At 45.5% G+C, this 13,607-nt stretch overlaps 1 protein-coding gene across 3 annotated transcripts in view; it reads left to right on the top strand.

Annotated features, from left to right (window-relative positions):
* Positions 1 to 13,607, top strand: part of CLEC16A (C-type lectin domain containing 16A) — a 96,493-nt gene that overhangs the window by 42,752 nt on the left and 40,134 nt on the right. For all 3 annotated transcript variants that reach the window (XR_013390601.1, XM_077918639.1, XM_028706963.2), the window contains exons 18-21: positions 2,185 to 2,305; positions 7,423 to 7,574; positions 9,391 to 9,595; positions 11,318 to 11,485. Coding sequence is in view for 2 of the 3 variants with exons in the window: in XM_077918639.1 (XP_077774765.1) it covers positions 2,185 to 2,305; positions 7,423 to 7,574; positions 9,391 to 9,595; positions 11,318 to 11,485 (646 nt within the window). In the remaining variant the exon portion in view is untranslated. The remainder of the gene's footprint in view (positions 1 to 2,184; positions 2,306 to 7,422; positions 7,575 to 9,390; positions 9,596 to 11,317; positions 11,486 to 13,607) is intronic.

The raw sequence follows: 13,607 nt of genomic DNA, 5'->3' as shown, positions 1-13,607 counted from the left end.
GATAACATTGCCAGAAGCGAAGGGAGGATCTGGAGATGCTCTGAAAAAGAACTCTCTTCTGTTTGTCCTAGTAGGGTTTGTTTGTTTCTTAAGGTGTTTGCTGGATCAGCAAACCATGTTTCTCTGACTGTGAGGCTCCTGGTGAGCTGAACAACCTGTACTCAAATAACCTTCCGTTTGGAGCTCTAGCTAGGAAATTGATTTGTTTCATTTTCTGCAGAAAACACAATACCACATAGATGTGCTTGCTTCCGTTGTATTGATGGCACACTCCAGTTTAGGCCGCTTTCATCCTTTCAGCGTACATAGAATTGCTGTATCTTCAGGGAGGAAGAAATGAATTAGCGACAACATCTTTTTTTTCTTTTTGGTCTTGAGAACTTTCTTGGAAATACCAGCAATCAAGACGGCCTTTCTAAGCTCTTCTGTTTATTCTGCCTTGTCACTTCGAGACACAGGATGTATCTCTTATCTCGTTTGCTTGAACTTCTTGGAAAGCCAGGGACCCTTATTCCTAGAACAGAACTTTGATTCCTTTTGAGGATTAGCTAGCAGAGTTGTTTTCTGAAGTTCAGAAACACTTTTTTGAGGATTAGCTAGCAGAGTTGTTTTCTGAAGTTCAGAAACACTTTTTTTCTTCTTCTGTGTGAGCCTTGGGCCATTCCATCCTGATTTCCAAAGCTAATGCACTTATCTTTTAAAGCAGGCAAAGCTAGACCAGCTGTTTGAAGCTTTCTCCTTTTTTAATTTTTTTTATTCAAAATTAAAACAAAACATGTTATCCAAAAACATATCATCCTTGTCCCCCCCCCCCATTTTTCCTCCCTCCCACACAAAACCCACCCGCCCCCACCCCCCAACTTCCCTCAGTTCCAGTCTTTGGTTTCTCTGAGACTGCTGTTTTCTACATGTTAGAAAGTTGCATAGATCCTCAAACTATTTAGCTGATGAAGCTTTCTCCTTTAATCTGTCATCTCTTTGCAGAAATAAGTGGTGGTGGTTACCTTCCTCTTCATGCCCCAAATTTGTTCTTAAAAACAAAGGTTGCATTCCAAGGATTCATTTCTCTCTCTCTCTCTCTCTATATATATACACACACACACACACACACACACACACACATACACACACACATATATACATACACACACACAGATACACACACACACATATATACATATACATATACATATATATTGCATTTTGTCTATAGAAAGCCACAAACCACTTCCTTCTTGTAGAGCCCTTTAGGGCTTATTGCTTTGACTAACACAGGTGAATGCTCCAGTTGCCCCCTTTCCTAAGTAAAAATGAGCCTGGCCGAGGTTATTCAGGCTCAATTTATGATGCGAGGTTTTCACCAGAAGGTTCTCGGAAACTAGAATTGGTTTCAGAGGCAACCGCCAGGCCTCTTAGCTGCAGAAAAAACAAGGTTCAATTAAAGAAAACAAACAAACAGGTTCACTGGCTGCCAATGAATTTCCAGGCCAGTTCCAGATACTGCTGTTGATTTTCAGAGCCCTATATATTATTTGGATACAGAATGCATAAAAAACTACGCTCTCCTGCAAAAAAATAGGGAACCTACTCATAGTTAAAGATATTCCCCGGAGTCCCTGTATCGGGTCCCTTCAGCAGACCCTTCAAGTAAGCCTCCTTTTCGGCCAGATGAAATCACCATTGGGTGATTATTTGCCGCCTCCCCTTCCACTGCCAGGGCTGCTAAAAAGAAATATTTATTTCCAGTACAACAAAGCCAGAGTAAGGAGTGATTCTCCATTAGCCTTCACCTGGCAGGGCCTTGTCTAAGATGGGATAGCAGCAGTGCCCCATGATTCTGGTAAACATTGGGGGGGGGGACTGGGACGGATGGTGGTCAGGAATCCCATTGCTCCCCATAGGTTGTACAGTGGCATTAAGATCTGTGTGCTATCAGCAAGCCCCACTTGCCTAGGGAACAACTGGAAGCTCATCCGATTGTTCCTCTGGAGCCACATCCTTACTTTGCCTCTCACATGTATGATGTCAGGTGTGGGGCAGGGGGACTTGGTAGGGGGAAGATGTCCTCAGTGGCCAAATTGCCCACAGGCCAGAGGTCCCCACCCTAATCTAAGCCAGGTTTTGGTTTATTATTATTATTACCTTTAAAAAGAAAGAATCCGCTTTTCTCACTTGTGTTTTCAGGCAATCAGAGTCTTCTTCATGATGCGGTCCCTGTCACTGCACCTCCAGGATGAGCCAGAGACTCAGCTGCCGTTGACGAGGGAGGAGGACTTAATTAAAACCGACGACGTCCTAGACTTGAGTGAGTAAACAGTGGCACTTGGAATGAGGACAAAAGTGCATTCTCCAAAGAAAGCCATTCAAAGCCTCAGGGGGAGAAAAATAAGGATTAACAAGACAGTGCTGAACTGGAATGCCTAGGCTTCCTGGTCCTGTTGGGGTTTGCTAAACCCCTCTTTTTCTCACTCGAAAAGGGAGAGAGGAGTTTTTGCAAGAATAACTTGAGTTCCCTGCTCTTCCAAAGACTGGGCCTTTGCAAAGCTGCCCACAATGCATAATAAGATCCCTATGGTTTTCCTTTGTCCCGGCAAATGTTTGGAGCCTCCTAGATCAAGTGGTTGAGCTTAGAAGAGACTTGCAAAAATTTTTGGAGTGGGAACAAGTAAAGAATGTTGGGGGATCTCCACATCTCTTGACTCTTCTACTCCTAGTCTCCATCTACCTCCAAGAGCTTCTGGAGGTGACCAGATTGTTGAAGGCTGCCCTATTATCATCCTGGCTGCCTAAGTTGGGTTCAGTGGTGATGCAAATGGCGAAGCAGTTCTTAAAGTGAGGGGTATCTGAGCTAGGAGAAGAGGGCTGGTTCCCCCTCACAAATGGGCAAGTAGGGGCATTTTTTTATTTGTGAGGGTCTTTATCTTTGTTTTTGATGGGAGGGTTAAAAAAACCTGTTGCCAAAGTAACACTAACTGGAAGTCATGAATACCCAAAATAGCCATACGACATTCTGGTAATGCCCCGCTCTTTTGTTATGAAAATAAATTGCGTTTGCTGGGAAATCTAGAGTCCTTGTTTCCATCTTGGCACATGCAATACATATTAATAGAAAATGTCAGTCATATTTGGTATTTCAAAGAATTAATCTTACTGTAATGGCTGTTCTAGGCAGTTGAGCCTTAAGTCAATTCATCTGGCCCTCCCTCGGCCGGCGACATCAAACAAGCCCAGCTGCTCCAGCTCACTTGAATAAAACAGCGATGTAGTTGTGAGAGATCTCCGTTGCACCCGCCCCACTGCACAGGCTTCTGGAAGAGGCATTGGTACTCCCAATCAAAATATCAGGATCTGTAGCCACTGTGAGCATGTGCTATTCCGAGATCAAAGTCTGCTGAAAGCTAAATTCCATGGGTGATGTTACTCGCACTTGGAAGTTGACCCACTGAAATTAATGGATCTAGATGATGATGATGATGATGATAATAATAATAATAATAATAATAATAATAATTTATTTATACCCCACCCATCTCGCTAGGCTACATCAAACATTAAAAGCCTCACTAAACAGGGCCACCTTGAGATGTCTTCTAAAAGTCTGGTAGTTGTTTTTCTCTTTGAGATCTGGTGGGAGGGCATTCCACAGGGAGGGCGCCACTACCAAGAAGGCCCTCTGCCTGGTTCCCTATAACTTGTATGGTAGATAACATTGTATGGTAGATAACATGAGACCAGATTACCTAAGGGGCCAGTTTGCCCCTTATATCCCCGCTTGGCAACTGCACGGCTCAGATGGGGCACTGCTGAGAGTACTGCATGTCCCAGAGGTGTGCTTAGTCTGTACTAGAAATTGGTCTCTTAGTGCTGCGGCTCCAGTCCTCTGGAATTGGTTACCAACTGGAATTAAACAGGTGCCCAGCATCGTGGTGTTTGGATGCCTACTGAAGACGGTTTGTTTCAAGTCTTTCCTGAGACGTGACCTAGTCATATATGAAATACTAAGTGTAAATCCACGGGAATGGTTTCCTTGTTTTAAGAATTTGTATACTTTGTATTTTATTTTTGCTGTACATCACTTTGGTGTCCTTTGACTTTTCAAGCAGTTCATAAATGGTTAAATAAATCAATGTCAGCCCACTGATTTCAGAGGTCCTTCTCTTGAGTATGAGAATTGCTAGGAAAGGAATAGTAAGTAAATGAAACAGCCAGTGTTTTAGTTCCCATATCTAACACTATGTTGCAGCTACCTTTTTAAATACTGTGTACGATTCTTGACACTGTCTCAAAAACTGCACCCTAGATTTTTTTTAAAAAAAAGATACTTGAAATTATCTCAGGTGGTTGGCGTACTTTCCCGGTCAGGAAAAGGGAACATGTTTAGAGAAAGTGGATAGAGAAAAGTTTTTATCCTCTTTTAGAACACTAGAACTCATGAACATGCAGTGAAGCTGAATGATGGAAGATTTAGGACAGATGAAGAAAGTCCTTCCTGCAGCACATAGTTAAACTGTGGCACTCACTCTCACAGGAGACGGTGGTGGCCACCAACTTGGATGCTTTTAAAAGAGGATTAGACAAATTCATGGAAGAGAGGGCTATCAATGGCTTCTACCCACAATGGCTCTGCTCTGCCTCCACAGTAAAAAGGTAAAGGGACCCCTGACCATTAGGTCCAGTCGTGACCGACTCTGGGGTTGCGGCGCGCATCTCGCTTTATTGGCCGAGGGAGCCGGCATACAGCTTCCGGGTCATGTGGCCAGCATGACTAAGCCGCTTCTGGCAAACCAGAGCAGCGCACGGAAACGCCGTTTACCTTCCCGCCGGAGCGGTAACCATTTATCTACTTGCGCTGGCGTGCTTTCGAACTGCTAGGTTGGCAGGAGCAGGGACCGAGCAATGGGAGCTCACCCCGTCGCGGGGATTCGAACCGCCGACCTTCTGATCAGCAAGTCCTAGGCTCTGTGGTTTAACCCACAGCGCCACCCGCATCCCACCTCTACAGTGGGAGGTAGTAAAGCTTCTGAATGCCAGGGGAGAGAGCTCTTGTGCTCCACTCCTGCTTGCAGGATATTGATAGAATTTTGCATGGTGGAAATGAAGCATTAAAGAAAGAATTTTCTCCCCTCCCTCTCTCATAATTCTAGAACGTAGGCTCCTCCATTTAAATGGACTGGCAGTAGATTTAGGAGAGAGGAAAGCACTTCTTCACCCAACACAGGACGGATTCGTGGAATTTGCTACCACAAGACGTGGAAATGGGCATGAGTTTCTGCTACAAAGGGAGCGCTGAAATGTCTTGGAGTCAACACTTTGTTTTGCAATGTGCTGACAACATCTGTGCACATCTGTTAGCACAAGACGTGGAGCATGACTGTGAAATTGCCGTTTGGAGAATAGGCAATGCACTGCCAATTAGATGTTATTTAAGGAAATGTCAAGGCTGAATTGACACCATTTCTTATGGTCCTAGGAATTGTGTACATTTGAGTTTTTAGCCTTGGTTCTGTCAGGAAATGAACTCCCTGTGCAGAATTTAAGTGAGCAGCTTGTAAGCTAACGGGAAATGTGATTATAATCTATCTGTCGGGTATTTTATATGGGTGTTCTTAAAGCAAATCAAATTGCAATATTCTTTTTTGGCTTTCAAATGTAATGGTGTCGTCGTTTCCTGCATATTGATTGTTTGATTGGTACCTGCCTCCCCCTGCTTCATTGATGCAGTTTAATGTATATTCCTGTAACCTTCCTCTGTTTTTATAGAACAATCACAATTGAGCTATGAGGCATTAAAGTGCATTTCGCAGTTCAGTTTTCCAATGTCTCTTGTCTAAGCGCACACAGTTCCCCAGCCCCCTGATATTTTTGCCATTGCAAAGATTAAATATCAGATTGGTCACTTTTCCTGGAAATTCACATTATTTATAGTCTGTGGAGACTAGCCATTTTCCCCCACAGAGATTTTGCTGTAGGTTTAGATAATGGGGTGGGGGGAGAGAGATGCTTTCATTGGTCTAGCCCGGACTTTGCAAGACTTTACATCACTTGGGGACCAGTTGGAGATGGAGGTTTTTCTGTGGCACCTCCTACTTGTGAGCTTGCATCCCCACCCAAAAGGCTGCTCCTATACATGCAGAGCATGTTTATGGTTGCTTAGAGCACCAGATGTCCCTTAACGAGGAACCAAAAACTATGTAGTTTGGCCGGCTTACCCCTCCTTTCCAAGGAAATGGGTGTACACTTAGCTTGGTTGTATTGCAGAAGCACAAACACATTATTTCAGTCAGTATGTAATGCACCTCTCCTTAATAGGAAGGGGACGCATCAGGACATTTTGGACTTTTCAGTTAAGAACAAAAGGCAAGTAAGAGGAGACGTGTTGTGCAGAAACCGGACAGAGAAAAGCCTTTCTCCCTCCCTCACGGTACTAGAATTTGTGGACATCCAGGGAAGGTGAACGTTGGAAGATTCGGGGCAGACAAAAGAAACTGCTTCTTTGCAAAACACAAGTTAAACTGTGGACTTTGTTTCCACAAGTGGTAGTGCTGGCCCTCAAGGTGGATGGTTTTTAAAAGAGAACTAGACAAAGTAATGGAGGGCAAGGATCTCAGTGGCTGCTAGCCGCGATGGCTAGACTCTACCTCAACCGTCAGAGGCAGCTAGATTCTGAATACCAGCTGCTGGAAATCACAGCAGGGGAGAGTGCTGTTGTGCTCAGGCTGTGCTTGCTTCCAGGACAGCTAGGGTTGCTGTGTGTGGGTCTCTTAACACACAAGGGATTTATTCCCAGAAAAGCATCATTGCAGCCATCCACAACCTATTGTCCACCAAATATTGTTGGATTCCAACGCCTATCTTCACTAGCATGGCAAACTGTCAAGGGATTATGGGAGTAATAACAATAATAATATATTCATATCCTGCCCATCTGGCTAGGTTTTCCCAACCACTCTGGGCGGCTCCCAACAGAATATTAAAAATATGATAAAACATCAAACTTTTTAAAAGTCCCTATACAGGGCTGCCTTCAGATGTCTTACAAAAGTCCGATACTGTAGTTTTTGATTTCCTTGACATCTAATGGGAGCGTGTTCCATAGGGTGGGCGCCACTACCAAGAAGGCCCTCTGCCTGGTTCCCTGTAACTTTGCTTCTCGCAGTGAGGGAACCGCCAGAAGGCCCTCGGCGCTGGACCTCAGTGTTGTGGTCCAGAGACATCTGGAGGGCACCAGGTTGGAGAAGGCTGTATTGAACAGTGTAGCAAGAAAAAATGCGTGCAGTAGATTGGTGTAGATGTCAACAAAACTAGTTGAGAATATGAAAGCACTACAATCAAAGGTACCTCTTGAGAATATTGTTTTCTAGGAAAGTAACCAATTGCCTCTGATGATGCTTCCTCTCCCCTCCCCTCCTTTTTCCATTTCAGATAACAGTGATTTAATTGCCTGCACTGTGATCACAAAAGATGGCGGTCAAGTCCAGAGGTTTCTGGCAGTGGATATTTACCAAATGAGTTTGGTGGAGCCGGACGTTGCCCGCTTAGGCTGGGGAGTGGTGAAGTTTGCAGGTCTTCTCCAGGTGAGTGTAAAAGATGGTAAGGTTTAAACCAGCAAGTATAATGAATCAAACCTTGTGCTCTAGGGGGATGAGGCATCCTTGGTCACCAGTGGTGAACAAAGATTGCCTTAAGGCAGTGAGGCACAAGCCTTACTCCCAAGTTGAGCAAAACCACTCTGCCTTGCTGTGTTTCTCCTGCAAGTGGAGGGGTTTGGGGCAGGCACAGGACCTTCTGAATTGTTTGCATGACATTCACTGAGTGGTAGAGCATCTGCTTTGCATGCCGAATGCCCCAGGAAGGGCTATGAAAGACCCCCTGTCTATATCCCATAAAAGCCTTTGTCCGACCAGTGTATACAATACTGTTCTTGATGGACCCAATGCTCTGGCTCAGCTTCCTGGGGTAACAGGCAGATTACTTGATTAAGGCTTGTCCCAGCAAAATGTATTTATAATATTAATAATAATTTATTATACCCCGCCCATCTGGCTGGGTTTCCCCAGCCACTCTGGGCAGCTTCCAACAAAGTATTAAAACACAGTACTCTGTTAAACATTAAATACAGTGGAATTTATGTCTTACCTTGTGTGTCGCAGAACACGTGATTTAAATACTACTACTAGGGATACATTTTCAGAACAGGGTTCTGTGAGAAAGCATTTCTGCAATGTACGGAAGTTCCTTTCTGCCACACTTCCCTCCCTGTCAGAGTAATATTCATTGCCTTTGCTGCCTTGGCTACCTTAACGGAAAACTCTTCATTCCACATAAGTTCATTAGTAACAATGAATGCCACAAATGCGATATCAGGCATACTTGACCATTTCAAAGCTTTGTTTACTAAACACATGTAAAATGAATGTGCCAAATTAGATCACTCTCCACAGCATTAGAACAAATTTTTCAGTGCAAACTGGACATTTTCAGGTGCAAATTGGCCCAATTTGCATAGGGATTTGTTTCCCAGGAAACCCACTGCACTGCATGCACTGCTTGACACCAGTTCTGACCCATGCAAAAGCTGCCTCCCCCCCCCCCCCCCCCGTGGGGTCAGCTGTGAGTAATGATCTGGAGACAGCACAGATTCTGAGGAGAGTTGCCTATAAGACTGTACAGCAATGCTAGGAGGCTTCCTGGAAACATCATCTGGTGCAGACGTTGCTGGACTCCAACTCCCATCTGCTTAGGTCAGCATGGCCAGTGCTCATGGGCAATGGGATTTGTAGTATAACAACAGGGTCAAATGTTCCCCATCCCTCGTTTAGCGGATCCCAAAGAAGCTGGTGGATCCATCTCTCACGGCTCAGTCAGCTGGACTTTGAGGAGTGGTTCCCACTCAGAAAATTCCTCTTAATCCTAGGCATACTCAGCTGGGAGTTAGACTGACACAGCTAAAACAGGTCGAGTCAGGACTCATTTCATATGAGGCTTGGCTGGAAGCTCAGTCTCTGTGCTGGTTGCATCTGTGCCTGTGTTTTGGCAAGGAATCTCCTCGTCCTCAATGCCCCTTCCTTTTGAGAACCTGAAATGTGAAGCAGCCTGAGCCACACCACTCAGTCTGTCTAGCCCGTCTACATTGAAAGATGCTGCTAGACAAAGGCCTTGCAGGAGAGGGGTCTTACCCAGCCCTGCTATGGGAGATGCTGTGAAATGGGACCCTAACCCCCTCCTACATTGAACATTTTGAGCTCTGCCGTTGAGCTGTAGTAGAGCCCACCCAGTTCTGGTCTCTCATACCTTGCTATGCTCCAACTTTATCCTTGGGTGAGCATGGTGCAGTGACAAGAATCTGGGTCTTAATTCTATCTCTTCTCTACTTTCCCACCTCCACCCCAGGATATGCAGGTGACCGGAGTTGAAGACGACAGCCGTGCCCTGAATATCATCATTCACAAGCCAGCCTCCAGCCCCCATTCCAAGCCCTTCCCCATCCTTCAGGCCACCTTCATCTTTTCGGATCACATCCGTTGCATCATTGCGAAGCAGCGCTTGGCAAAGGGCCGCATCCAGGCTCGGCGTATGAAAATGCAAAGAATAGCAGGTAACTCTCGCTCTCCAGATAAACGTACCGTGTTTCCTTACCGCTCGTAAAGTTGCATTGCTTTACACTGGGGAAAGGGAACCTCAGGACCAGGGCCAAATGCGGCCCATCAGACCTCTCTTCCTGGCCCTTGGGACTCTCCCTAGGTTACACCTCTCGCCAGCCCTTCTTTACACCCTCATTGGGTGGGTGTGTGCCTGACTGGAACACATCATTGAATCAGAGCTTTGCTCCATGGACAGAGGGGGATAGAAAGGGTTGAGTGAGTAGAGACCCGTCTCCTTGTAGGAAGGTAAAATTTACATTCATTGTTCCGCCTGCTTTTGCTTCTGGCCTTGCCCACCACTGGCATGTTGACTCTGAAAGGTTGCACAGAAGAGAATGCTTTTGTGGGGATGAAAAAGGCCCCTTATCCCTGATTTCTGGCTTGGTAACTGAAAGCAAAGCTGCGGGAGGCAGTGGAAGACAGGAGTGCCTGGCGTGCTCTGGTCCATGGGGTCACGAAGAGTCGGACACAACTAAACGACTAAACAACAACAATTGAAAGCAAAACAAGCATTGTATAGAAAAGGAGAACAATGTTGCGTACATGGTAAAAGTCTATACCTGTAACATCCATAGTAGTGCTCTGTTCATACCCGCAAGCTTAAGTTATTTACTCACATGCTGTTGCACAACTACGTTCACTTTAGTGGGATTTGCACAAGAGGACTGCCCAGTGAACTTTGAACCTGCTCCCCGCTTGCTGTGCTGCCCTTAACAGCCCCCAAATCTGCTGCCCGGCATTCAAAAAATAAAAGTAAAAACAGCAATAAACTTAAAACAAAACATGTACCATCATTCTACATGTCCATTAATTTCAATGGGCCTACTCTGAGTAGGACTAGCATGGGATACATACTAGCATTGGATGCAGCGTTAACATCATTAGTTTTGTAAACTTCCAGAAACGCTCAGCATTGATTCTCCAGTACCAAAAGACCCTGCAAAATTGTCATCTTTCTCATAATCAAAAGTTGGCTTTTTCCAAAAATTTGTTCCCTCCCCATTATGTACTGTTTTGCTTGTTCTTGGCAATTGTCTTGTAGCAAACGCAAGGGTGATGCGGGAAGCCTGTGTCCCTCCAGATGTATTTTTTGGCTGGCTCCGATTCCCATCAGCTTGGGCCAGCGTGGCCGGTGGTCAGGGATGAGCAGTGCTGTAGCCCATCCGCACCTGCAGAACACCACATTCCCCATCCCTGACCAGAGTGAATTCTTCCCATCCATTGTGATAATATCAAAACTCCCATTCTGTGGAAAATTTGCAACAATCTGAATTCGGAGAATTGTCACAGCTGCAAGGGCCATTTATTTATTTATTTATCACATCCCAAGGAATAAAACATGTGTGAAACAGTTACATATAGAAAAACAGTTAAAATACTTGCAATACAAAAGCAGTTAAGCTTGTTTTACAGATAGAAGCTTTAAAAACCGTTTAAAACAACAGCAGTGCGTACGTAAAACACGTTGCAGATCCAGTTTAGAGATACCAACTGTGGGATAAAGATCTGAATTTAGAAAGCTTGTTACATTTTGGTAACCCAGGGATAGGGAGTCTGTAGTCCTCCGGATGTTGTTGGACTACAACTCCCATCATCCCTAGGCACGGTTTTGACAAGCTGAGGTTCCAGGTTCTTCAGCTGATGTAGATTTTGAAATGTGTCTCGTTTAAACCCAGCTCTCCTAGACCTTCCGGTCCAGCCTTCAAACGAAGTGATGGGCTTTGGACATAGCTCAGCTTCTGCATCTCAGCACCTGCCGTTCCGGTTTTACGACCAAGCCCGACGTGGCAGCTGCGACCCTACCGTACAACGCTCCGTGTTTGCGTCTGTCGACAAGGTCCCAGGTAAGCCCTTCCTGGCTGGCACACTTTAAATAAGGTCCTCTGTCATGAGATAATCAGCACCGTGGGAGAGAGAAGCTTGTGCCAATGCAGCTTAGTGGATTGATTTCTCTTGCTGCAAATAAATAATAAGGGTTAATATAATTTTAAACTCTAAAGCATTAAAGAAATACAATGCGTTCCACATATGGCATTTATAATTCTGCAGGATAGGCGTGTAATATGTTTCAGGTGGGAGAAGCAGAGGCAGAAAGGGAGAACCTTGCCTGAGACCCTCCAAAGTTTATGCCAAAAGCAAGATTCAAATTCTGCGTATACTCCTTCATAGCTTAAGCCAGCTTTGCCAATCTGGTGTCGCCCATGAACTCCAGCCAGCACAGTTTGAATGCTTTTCTTGATACTTTGAAGGAAGTGTATTGCAAGGCAGTAAATAAAAGCTAGCTCTCGTTGCCAAAAGGAAAGCCCATCTTTATTTAGCACCTCTATGGTAGGATTGCAAGAGATGGAAAAGTGTTTATCTTTAAATCTCAGCCCCAACAATTAAACCAACTCAGCCTTTAGCTGAGTCCTTGACCAGTTAAACCAATTAAAGCTTGCAGCCCTCGCAGAAAAAAAGATAAAGTACTGAAGTTAGCCTAATTCAAATTCAGAACAGTTGAAGTTGTTTCCCCAAATCAGCTGCAAGTTGGCTGCGTTCATGTGTGTGTGTACCGAGTACATAAAATCACAAAAAAGATTGAGAACAGTACATTTGCTTATAGAGGTCACGGCAGCCATAGCGTGAAAACTGTGCCGCTCTCGGCTTTCTGCTGATTAAGTTACGACGGGGTGGAGCAACTTCTACCATCTATTTGTGATTTTATGTTGTAACCACCCTGAGACCTGCAGGTATGGTGTGGTTTACAAATTTAATTAATAATAATTACATAATTCTTCAAAACCTTCTGGAGGCTGCCTGTCAGCAATGAGTGGGAGCAGGTGCAAAAGCGGGTGGACCAAGGGGTGTGACTCTTAAGCGTTTGCACAGTAGCCGACATTCCAGGCGTGCAAGTCGGCCACACACCCACACCCCTCTTCCCATCCTCCATCCAGGCATATAAGGGGAATTACCAGAACATTTCCCAGCCAGGGAAAAGCATTCAAAGAGAGTAAGAAACAGGTTTCGCAAGGGGTTGCAATCTAGGGAGAGGGGCACGTGTTGTAGGGAGAATCTATGGGGCCAGATAGAGAAGCCCAGAGAGCCACATTTGCCTGCAAGCCTCCGGTTCTCCCACCCCTGGTTTAGGGTAAAACTTTGCCCTAAATCTTTAATGGTGCCTGAGAACTGGCACAGATGAGGATGACATCCTGGATGTGTTAGGACTTGCTGGGTTTCCTTGAAGTAATAACCTCTTTCTTTCCTCCTGTGTCAATCCACCTTTTGGTTTTGTTCCCTTTACGTGCAGAATTTGCACCTAGTCTTGTGCAGCGAATTTTATTTATGTTCTAATCCCATGCTTTCGTCTTCTGGTATCTCAAACCAGTAACCTCTCAAACCACATTTACTTGGGAGTTAGCCCCATTTACTTGCGCTTGGGACCCCATTTACTTGCGCCCCATTTACTTGCGCAAGGGACGCGGGTGGCGCTGTGGGTAAAAGCCTCAGCGCCTAGGGCTTGCCGATCGAAAGGTCGGCGGTTCGAATCCCCGCGGCGGGGTGCGCTCCCGTTGCTCGGTCCCAGCGCCTGCCAACCTAGCAGTTCAAAAGCACCCCCGGGTGCAAGTAGATAAATAGGGACTGCTTACTGGCGGGAAGGTAAGCGGCGTTTCCGTGTGCTGCACTGGCTCGCCAGATGCAGCTTTGTCACGCTGGCCACGTGACCCGGAAGTGTCTCCGGACAGCGCTGGCCCCCGGCCTCTTGAGTGAGATGAGCACACAACCCTAGAGTCTGTCAAGACTGGCCCGTACGGGCAGGGGTACCTTTACCTTTTTTTTACTTGTGCTTGGGGGGTGGGGAGTATGCTTAGGATAGCACTGTTAGACACCCGTCCCATATAACTGTGTGACTCCCCCTCCCTCCTGTCTTGTTTTTTAATTCCTATTCTGGGCAAGGACTGCCATTTCTGCATTGCTTCATAAACATTG

The sequence above is a fragment of the Podarcis muralis genome, chromosome 14 (genome assembly GCF_964188315.1).
Source record: "Podarcis muralis chromosome 14, rPodMur119.hap1.1, whole genome shotgun sequence".
Classification (NCBI taxonomy): Eukaryota; Metazoa; Chordata; class Lepidosauria; order Squamata; family Lacertidae; genus Podarcis; species Podarcis muralis.
The sequence above is the reverse complement of the archived record's forward strand: the minus strand, read 5'-3'. Positions and strand labels throughout refer to the sequence as shown.